Raw genomic sequence first — 11,022 nt, forward strand, 5'->3', positions numbered from 1 at the left:
TCTGGCAACTCTGTTCTGAGAGCCCTTATAGGAATACCTCAGACTGGGCTTAACATCAAGCAACTGTCATCCCTTTTTCACATTTTAGGGCTACTCTTCTCATTGGGGAAAAAAGTTGGAAAGAAGCTCTACTTGATCAAAAACAAAGAAATGACCTTTAACAGCGTGAAGAATCTGTGTGCCCAGTTCCAGGGCTCTGTGGCCACCCCCAGGAATGCTGAGGAGAACGAGGCCATTCAGAGTTTGGTCTCGGCAGACATCTTCCTGGGCTTCACAGATGAGGTGACTGAAGGCAACTTTGTGGATCTAGTAGGAAGGAGCATGACCTACAAAAACTGGGCCGAGGGTGAACCCAACAATGCTAACTCCGGGGAAAATTGTGTGGTGCTCCTGAAAGATGGCAAATGGAATGATGTTCCGTGCTCCTTCTCCTATCAGGCAGTCTGTGAGTTCCCTGCCTGAGGGAACATGCCCCTCTAGCCTGGGTTCTCTCTTTCCTGTACCCCACAACCATTTAAAAGATAAATTGTTATCAATTTCTCCATACCCAGTATTGAGTCACTCCTCTGTAGGGAACTGGAGAAAAGACAGAGGATGGATTGAGTGAGGAGACATGAAATGAGAAGAAACTGACCACCCTGGATTGAGTTTCTGAATCAGTCCCGGTCACATACAATGATCACTTGCAATGACAAAATGATTAGTGGCAGTGGTGGCAGTAGTCCTGTTACCAATTTTATATGCACACATTCATTCACATGTATTCATATGTATATACTGAAGTTTATTCATTCATTTCTTCCATGGAGAGAGGGGGATTAAGAAAGATGAGCACTCCCAGCAGGGTCTTCATGACATGCTCTAGCACAATCCACCCCAAGTCTTGGCCACCCCAGATCATGAACATATGCCTTATGTATTCAAGGGAGTCCTTGGTCATAAACCCAGGACCTATCCCATGTGGGTCTAGTTGTGTCATGGCAGTATCTAACCCCTATATATTTAAGGTTGACTACAAGCGAGACCCTACATTTTGTGTTTATAATAATGATCTAATTTAGTTAAGCTATAATGTTTTTGTCTGAATAAAGTAAACTTGCTAAGCTATAAAGATAAAACTTTTTTTTTCCATTGGCTACGAATACCTATGGTATGTTGAGACTTCCTCTTTGGATAGAGGGTTCCCCTGATGACACTGTTCCAGACCAATTCCATAGCTTTCCAGTCAGTCTCAGAATTTAAGACACAATTTCATAACTTTTTCCCTGGGTGGTATTTTCTTTTATTGACAGATCAATCTATGTAAAGAACATAAATCTCAAATTAATAATAAATTCTTACACACATACACGCCATTTAAACAACTTCTATATCAAGATACGGGGCATTTCTGGCACTGTAAACGTCCCTTTATAAATTCTCCTCATTGATATTCCCAAAGGTAAACAAGAGTTTAACCTCCCTTATACATTGTCTGTTTATGAACTTCATGGGATGGAATCATACTGTATATATGTTTTATGTCATACTCTTTTTCACTCAAAAGTCTGTGAGATTCATATTGTAACATGTAGCCATTGCTTGATTTCCCTTACTGTGTAGGGTTTCATTAATACACCTCAGTTTATCCATCCTACGTTTAATAGATACTGGGGAGCTTCCAATTTTGGTCATTAAGAGAAAAACAAACAAACAAAAAACTCATGAAGATTCTGTACTTGTTTTTTTGGCAGACATGGTACACTAATTTCTCTTGGCTATCTACCAGGAGTAGATTGGGTGGGTCATAGGAAAAACATACATTTAGCTTTAGTTGGTATATGTTTTCCAAAATGATCACATAAATTAATAATATATCCCCACCAGCAAAGTGCATCAGTTCTAGGTGCTCTATATTCTTGTAATGAGTTATTTTTAGTTCTTTTAATTTTGGTCACACTCATTAGTGAAAAGCAATATCTCGCCATGGTTTTAATCTGGGTTTGCCTGACATGTACTAATGAACACTTTTTCATGGGCTTACTGACTACTTCAGTATCTTCTTTCATGAACTACCTATTAAAGTCTTTCATATTTTGTTTAAATTAGGCAGCCAGTACTTTCCTATTGATTTCTAAGTCGTTTTAACATTCTCGATGTAAGCCATTTTTGTTTATGTGTATTCATATTTTTCTAGTTTTTGTCTTGCTACCATTGTTGACTTTTGATGAATCAAATTGTTAATTTTCAGAACATTTGACTTATTCACTATTAATGCTTTTTTGCCTTTTGGTGTTTTGTTTAAAAATCTTTGTTTATTTCAAAATCATGAAGATAAATTTTTTTTTTCTTATAGCTTTATTGTTAAACTTTCTACTATCCCCAGTAGGATTTACTTGATAAGCACAATTTGTTAGGAAGATCATTTTCTCCCCATTGAATTAAAATGGTGTATGTTTATAAACTAGGTGACTATACAAGGGGACCTCAAAAAGTTCATTAAAAATGAAATTAAAGTGTGAATTTTTTTACTTCAAAAAATTTTTGAAATTGATGCATAATTTCACCAGAATATGCATTTCCAATGAACTTTTTGAAAACTCCTTTCATATGTATGAGTCTGTATCTGAGTTTTCTATTAGATTCTACTAGCCTATTTGTTTATACTTGTGCCAAATAATATCTTAATTACTGTGCATTTAGAGTAGGAACTGATACACAATATGGTAAGCCTTTAAACTTTGTTCTTTAAGATTTAATTTTAGAATGAATTTCTCAGTTTCTACAAAGTGCTGATGAGTTTTCTGTTAGGACGACATTGATCCTATCAATTAACATAGGCAGAATCCATAGTATACTAATGAGTCTCTAATCAATGATTATAATGTATGTTTAATAATTATCTTTTCATTTTAACTAGAATTTCTTTCTCTTCATGCTTTGAAATTGTTAGTGTAGTAGTCTTACATACTTTCTTTGGGTGGTGGTAGTTGTTTTTCAAGTTATGCATTTTTTTTTTTTTTTTTGCTATAAGGCATATGTACTTGCTAGAGAGACAAGGAGAGAGAGAGGAAAAGTAAGAAAGCACTCCCCAAGGGGGATGGCCACACCACAGACCCTTCTCTTCCATTCTCCTCTTAGGACCTTGGGCAAGCATGAACACACACCTGGCATGTTTTTCAAGCTATTATGTCCAGGACTCGAACTGTGCAGTCAGCCATGAGGGATTCAACTGTCTTAACCTCCCTACCATCAGCTGGCAGGGGCTCAACCCGTGTAGTCAGTCATATGGAATTCAACTGCCTTGACTTCCCTGCCATCAGCTGGCCCCTTTAGGCTTACTTTATAAGCAATTGGGTCTGTTTATAGATTTTCTGCTTTGTTTCTTTGTATTTTTAATTGTTTAAGAATTATTTAATTTTATTTATAAATTTTAATTTGACCAGAGACAGACAGAAAAAGAGACAGGAAAAGTGAGAAGGCAAGCTGCAGTTGGTTACGTGGGACTCCAGTACCTTAACTACCACGCCATCTGCTGGCCCCTTGTTTCATTTTTCTGTATACTGTTCATGCTCCAAAGCCATATTGTATTAATTATAAAAGCTTTATGTTTTAGAATCTGATTGAGCCAGGTGCTCATCAGGGTTCTTTTTTGTCTCTTTTTTTTTTAGGGTTTTAACAACCATTCTTGATTTAAATAAACATAGTTATCTAATTGGTCTAGCTCTAGAAAAAAATAACAATTAAAAGCATCTAATTATTGAGATCTATTAAATTAGAAATAAGCTTAGGAAAAACTAAGTTTTGCTATGCAAGAACATAGTATGTCTTTAGAAGATTCTACAGAGTCTTCCCTTAATGTTTTCCATAATTTATCTTTTTTACAGGTTTAGTAAGTATATGTTACAGTTAAATCTTGATTTTTTCCCCCTTCCATCATAAACAGAGCCATCTTGTTCATTCCATTCTACAGCTTCACAGTGGACAGGGGTATTCTATCTTGAACCTACCATAGTCAGATTTCTAACACATCACTTTGGTGTGACTGCTTGTCAACTAACAGTCTCCAAACCTCTAGGCCCAATGGTTAATGCTCAGTCTTTATTTTATTTGACATTAAAGAACATTTGGCAGATATTTTTTCCTTAGAGCAATTATTTTGACTTGGCTTCCAGGACACTATCTCCTCCTGGATTTCCTTCTATCTTTGTATTCTTCTTGTTTACCAGTTCCTCCTCATTTATTTAACTTCTAAACCAGTGGTTCTCAATCGGGGCAATTTTGAGAGAAAGGTTTAGACATAACGTATGTATGCATGAGTGTGTGTGCCTACACATGTGTGCAACATTACTGGGAATCCACTGGGTAGAAGCCAGAGATGTTGCTAAATACCTTACAAAGCACAAGACAGTCCTCTATGAGAAAGAATTACCTGGCCCATAATGTCAACAGTACTGAGGTTGAGAAATGCTGTTTTAAATACCGGACAACCTAAAATGTTCTCCCTGGAACTCTCTATCTACAATCACTCCCTTGGTAATTTCACACAGTCTCATAGTTTTAACTACCATCTATGGACCAATAACTCTCAAATATATCCAGTCTGGATTGTTGCTCTGAACCACTGACTCATATACACAGCCAACTGATTTACCTGACACCTTCACTTAGATGCCTAATAGCTACTCTAAACTTAACACAAGCAGTACTGAATCGTAATATTCTCTACCAAATTAGCTCTTTAGGCAGTCTCTCTCACCTTGGTCAATGACAGTTATGCAAGTCAAAATCTGGTCCTTTTTTTTTTTTTTTTTGAGAGGTTTTTGCTACAGGGTCATGCTCTTGCCAGAAAGACAGAGAAAGACAGAGAGACAGAAAGCAAGAATCACCCCCCAAGGGGGATGGCCACACCACAATCCCTTCTCCTCCATTGTCCTCTCGGGACCTTGGGCATGCATGCACACGTGCCCAGTGTGAGTTTAAGCCACACGAGTCCGGGACTAGAACCGCAGTTGACTACATGAGAGTCCAGGGACATAGCCATTACACCAACTGCTGGTCCCCAAAAATCTGGTCGTTTTCTGATGCCCATGTTCCACTCGTCAGTACATACTGACAGTTTTGTTTATTGTTTTTGCCACAGGGCATATGTGCTCACCAGAGACAGATAGAGAGACAGTGAGAGAGAATGTGAGAAATCATCCCCTGGGGGAGTGACCACACAACAATTCCTTCTCTTATCTTCCTAGGATTTTTGGCAGGTGAGCAAGTGCACCTGGTGTGATTTTCAAGCCACAGAGTCCAGGATTCAAACCATGGTCAGCTATGTGGGAGTTCAGAGTCTTAACCACCATGTCACTTACTGGCCTTCTAACAGCTCTATCTTTAAAGTTATCTCTGAATTTAACCATGTATCACCATATAAGCTACCACTGTCCTAAACCATCACTTTTGCTTGCATTACAGCCAAGATGAGCCTCCTCACTGAGCTCACTTATCACTTAGCCCTTTATTTTCAAAAGAACAAGTGATCAACAAAACATTATTCCTCTTCTCTAACTCACTAATCTCATTTAGAAGGCGACTTCCCTTGGCCGAGTAGTGGTAGCACAGACAGTAGGAGTGCTGCTGCACAATGCTAGAGACCTATGTGCAGGCTCTGGGTTTGTACCTGGGCCTATTTGAGCATGCCAGGTATGCCTGTAATCTGTCTGGCCGCAGGGCTATAAGGGAGGATGGGAGCATAAGGATTCAGCTGAGAATGTCTGCTTATCTGGCTATCTTTCTGTCTGTCTCTCTCTCATGAAGAAAAACAGTGTTTTTCGTTTTGTTTTGTTTTGCAAGAGAGATTTTTGCTGTACAGTGCGTGTGCTTACCAGAAAGACAGACAGAAATAGTGATTTTTTTCTTTCGAGAGGTTTTTCTGCTATAGGGTGCATGTGTTCACCAGAAAGACAGAGAGAGAGAAAGCAAGAAATCACCCTCCAGGGAGGATGGCCACACTGCAATCTCTTCTCCTCATTCTCCTCTCAGAATCTTGAGCACGTATGTACACATGCCTGGCTTGAGTTTAAGCCACCAGGTCTGAGACTTGAACCATGGTCGATGACATGGGAGTCCAGTGACATGGTCATTATGCCAACTGCTGGTCCCAGAAAGTGGTTTTTTTTTTTTTTTTTTGAGGGAGAGATTTTTGCTATAGATGTGTGTGCTCACCAGAGAGAGAGAAACAAAGAGATAGAAAGCAAGAAATCACCCCCAGAGGGTATGGTCATACCAAAACCCCTTCTCTTCCATTCTCCTCTTGGGATTTTCAGCATGCACACACATACATGCCCAGCATGTTTTAAGATGCTGGGTTTGGGATTCGAATTTCAGTCAACTACGTAATCTGCTGGTCCCAAAAAATAGCTTTAAAAGAGAAAAAATGTCCTTATTTTGCCCTACATCATCTAGATTCTGTTAACTTTTTATAAATCTTACTGTGTGCCACACTTCCATGATCTCGTTCATGGAGCTATACAGGTCTCTTGCTATTCCCTTTCTTTCTTTCTTTCTTTCTTTTCTTTTCTTTTTTCCCTTTTTCTTTTTGTGGAGAGGTTTTTGCTATAGGGTACATGTGCTCGCCAGAAAGATAGAGAGACAGACAGATTTCTGGGAGAGAGGGCCAGCAGTTGGCATAATGGCTATGTCATTGGACTCCCTTGTAGCCGACTGCGGTTCAAGTCCTGGACCCTGTGGCTTAAACTCACACTGGGCACGTGTGCGTGTGTGCCCAAGATCCCAAGAGGAGAATGGAGGAGAAGGGATTGTGGTGTGGCCATCTGTCTCTCTCTGTCTTACTGGCAAGTGCATGTGCCCTATAACAAAAACCTCTCCAAAAAAAAAAAAATTCCTGGGAGAAAATTCCAAAGCAACTGCTGAATATTACCTTAAATAAAACTATTATAAACATATCAAGGTAAGGTTCTAGCACTTGCACCCTCAACTGGAATATTAATAAATAAAAGGTGCCTATAAGCATGCTCTCTAGAAAGCAGTTCATATAATTTTTCTATTAAAAATGAAAATACATGTAGACTTAATGTATCAATAAACCAAAGTTATCTTTTTTTTTTTTTTTTGGAGAGGTTTTTGCTATAGGGCGCATGCACTCGCCAGACAGACAGAGAGAGACAGAGAGATAGAAAGCGAGAAATCACCCCCCAGGGAGGATGGTCACGCCGCAATCCCTTCTCCTCCATTCTCCTCTCAGGATCTTGGGCACGCACGCACACGCGCCCAGCATGAGTTTAAGCCACTGGGTCCGGGACTTGAACCATGGTTGACTATGTGGGAGTCCAGCAACATAGCCATTACGCTAACTGCTGGTCCCAACCAAAGTTATCTTTAAATTGTCATTTTGAAGATAAAATAGTGAAAATTCAATCACAATAATGTGTCCAAAAATGATTTCCATAGAGAAAATACAAAGGACAAAATCATACTTTGTATTTACCTTTAAAAAAAAAAAAAAGATAGCACATGCATAAGAGAGAATGGGAAAGAGAGATGCACCCTCATAGGGTCTCATCATTCTATGATGGCTTTTCCCCAGTCCTCTGGCTGCTCAGGATCCTGAGCACTTGTGTGCACACCCTACATGTTTTTAAGTCAGCCAGCAGATCTGGACCTGTGGTTGGCCATACAATTTCCAGTCTTGCAGGGCACTTATACTACTGTTGTACCATAGTGGCTGGGTCTGTATTTACTTTTCTCTCCCAATTTGCCAGAGGGCATGTGCACTCACTGGAGGGAAACAGAGAGGGAAAGAAAGAATCCCCTATGGGGCATAGTCACACTGCAATCCCTTCTCCACTTCTCCCTCCTTTTGGGATTTTGGACACAAGCGCATGCAGGCATGCACATACACACTTTGCATGTTTTTTATGCTGCAGGATCTAGGACTCAAACTGTGCAGTGGGTCCACGTGAGATCCAGCTACCTTACCTACCAGGTCATGGTCTGGCCCTGTATTTACTTTTAAATTAAGAAAGATTTTGTTTTTGCAATTACACTAACAATTCTTTTTTTTTTTTTTTAAGATTTATTATCATCATTTATCAATTTTGACGAGAGAGAGGGAGAGAGAGTGTGCAGGCGCTCAAGCCACCAGGTCTAAGGCTCAAATTATGGTCAGCCATGTGGGAGTCTAGTGACTTGAGCCACTACGCCACCTGCTGGCCCCAATATATTAACAATTCTAATTGAAGTGCTATGGGCAGAAGTGGGCTTCATATCTCTAAAATTCTTTCAACAGTTGGATTTTTGTGCAACATTTTAACTATCGTGACAAGTTCATTACCTAAATTTAAATATCATGTTTATTCATGAATAAAGAAGTAATAAGTAGAAAAGGCTTCTATTATTAAGTAGTATGGTCAAGACTATTTAAAGCAGAAAGGATATGTAGCAGATTGCTAAAGAACATTGAAAGCAGACATTCAAGCCATGGGTTCTACAGTGAATTTTAATACATTTAGCATCCTGTGACTTGAATATGGCTTTGCTCATTTGACTAAGGTATCACAATCAAGCTATTCAGTTGAACTACACAGTCTAGTTCAACCATATAATTAAAAAAAAAAAAGGATAAGAAAGAAAAAACCTACACCACTGAATCATAATGAATGCTTTTAAGACTGCCACAAAAAAGAGTACTCGTTTAATCATTACGAATAATTTTTAAAGATAAGATTTATTTTCTAAAATTTACTTTTTAACAAAATACTACTGTTCATGCTTATGAGACTTTAAAAAATACAATATATTTACTTTTGTATGTAAACAATCCTGCACAAGAATTATTTTACACATAGGATTGCACAAAATAAAACTAATTTCCTTGTAAAGACTGGGTTTAATGTATACCTCTATACTTCAGGCTTCTACACCCAAGAATAGGATGGTATTAACTTAAGGATTAAACATGTCTCCTTTTCAAACAATTTTTTCATTTAATAAAAATAACAGCTGCTTAACACAGAAATCAGACATTAGACATTGTACACATAAAAAATCACTCCATACCTCTTGTCAGCAAGATCTGTTTTATTTCCTACTAGCATGATGATAACATCACTTCCTCTTTCTGTTCTGACATCATCAATCCATTTTGTTGTTTGCTGGAATGAGTTAACATCTAGTACAGAGGGTAGATAGAGAGATTAGTTTTACTGAAAGATGTCTCCCAAGAGATGGGTATTCCCCCCCAAAAAAGGCCCTGGATGTTGGAAGAGGGCTGGCACATTAAGACCCCACTTTTAATGTGCCTGCAACATAACTCCATTTTATCTGATTACAACTGTCAGTGATCTAAAATCATAAAAATATACTAAAATTTCCTTCTGGAATAGTTTAAAAATACTTGCACATAACCAAATGAGTGCAATGTACTATGTAACTGGGGGGAAAAAAAGCTTTAAAAAAAAATGTAAGGACAGCTATGACAGATAATATGGTGTCACATTGCCACAATTTTTTAATCACTTACACATACCAAACATGACAAGGAGAGCATTTCCAAAAGTATGTCAGCCAGTAAGTCCCAACACATCCAGAAAATTTGTAAAGCCTTTAAACAGCTTACAACACCATTCTGTTTGCATTGCATACTCAGTTTGTGATCACTTTAACCTGAAATTTATTAATTTAATAAACCAAAATCAACTGCAACAAAATTTTTTCTAGTGCTGGATTCTGAGTACTTCAATACTTTTTTACAGCACCTTAAGAAAATAATTAACTAATATTTTAACCACATTTGTATAAATGTGAAAGAAAAAAATGTACCAGGTTTTGCTTGCTTTAGTTAAAGTAAGCACAAACATTTTAAAGCTATAAAACTTGTCAATGCACAATAATGAACATACATTAAAAAAAAACAAACAAAACCAAGTAGCAACCCAAAGTAAAGCTGCAAGAGAAGACCGCATGTAGCACATTAAAAAAAAAAACAAAAACTCTGATTGAAATCTAACTTCTAACTTTACACTCAATTACTGTTTAATAGATATGACCTCTGATTGAACAAATATGCAAAAAATGCACAATAACTGTTTTACTAGTGTGTAACCAAGTTTCTTTATAGAGGATTTTAAAGAAGTCCAAGATGCTATGCAGCCTGGTGTTCCTATAAACTGTAGAACATTACATGAAACAATGTTTAATATTGCCTAATATATGTCATAAACCAATTTACAAAGATGACTTCAGAGAGCATTTCCTCTCAGTCACTGATGCTCCATGGAAAACTTACAGTCACTTTTAAGGCCAAAGGCTTTATTCAGCCTTTATGGAAAGAAGATAGACCACTATTCATTTCATCTTGTTTTAATTTTTTTCAGGGAGAGAAATTAAAGTGTAATTAGTTAGCAAACAAAGTTAAATAGGTCAGTCACAGAATCCAGATATGATTCAAATAAAAATATTAATAGAAAATTGCACTTTATGTTTTCTCTGTTTTCCTCTATAGAGAGAAGGAGGCTGGAAGGGGAAAGCAGAGAAAAGCTGGCTGGCAGAAGCTTTTGATAGCCTCAACAGATGCTTAGGAAGATTTGGAAAACTTGGCAAGAGGTTTAAATGCAGATTATTTTATTTTAGTCAAATTTGAAATCAAACCAAATGAAAAGGGAGACATTCCTCCAACTGTAATTATGGTATGGCTTAGGGATAACAGGATACTAAGAAGGCTTTGAAAAAGATTCATATTGGACCAGAAAGAATATCTCTGGGAAGAAAACCTGGCACTGCAGACATAAATCATATTGCTACAAATACCAAAGCAAGTGTTTCTGACCTGGCTGGTCTCTGAAAAAGATTGCTATGACAAAACTTATTTTTACATGCCAGTAGGAAAGCAAGCACAAGACAAGAACATACATGCAGCTAAGCTAAAGGGTGAAAGAATATTAGAAATGCGTAATTCCCCCCACTCACTTGTGATATCATAAACAACAACTGCCACAGTGGAGTCACGAATGTAGCTAGGAATCAAGCTCCTGA

The 11,022-nt window shown here is 37.8% G+C and overlaps 1 protein-coding gene across 1 annotated transcript in view; it reads right to left on the bottom strand.

Moving 5' to 3' along the window:
* RAB6A (RAB6A, member RAS oncogene family) overlaps positions 1–11,022 on the bottom strand; it is a 55,858-nt gene that overhangs the window by 34,104 nt on the left and 10,732 nt on the right. Inside the window, exon 5 of the mRNA XM_006140972.3 lies at positions 9,049–9,160. Within this exon, the coding sequence (XP_006141034.1) occupies positions 9,049–9,160 (112 nt within the window). The remainder of the gene's footprint in view (positions 1–9,048; positions 9,161–11,022) is intronic.

The sequence above is a fragment of the Tupaia chinensis genome, unplaced genomic scaffold (genome assembly GCF_000334495.1).
Source record: "Tupaia chinensis unplaced genomic scaffold, TupChi_1.0 Scaffold000047_1, whole genome shotgun sequence".
NCBI lineage: Eukaryota > Metazoa > Chordata > Mammalia > Scandentia > Tupaiidae > Tupaia > Tupaia belangeri.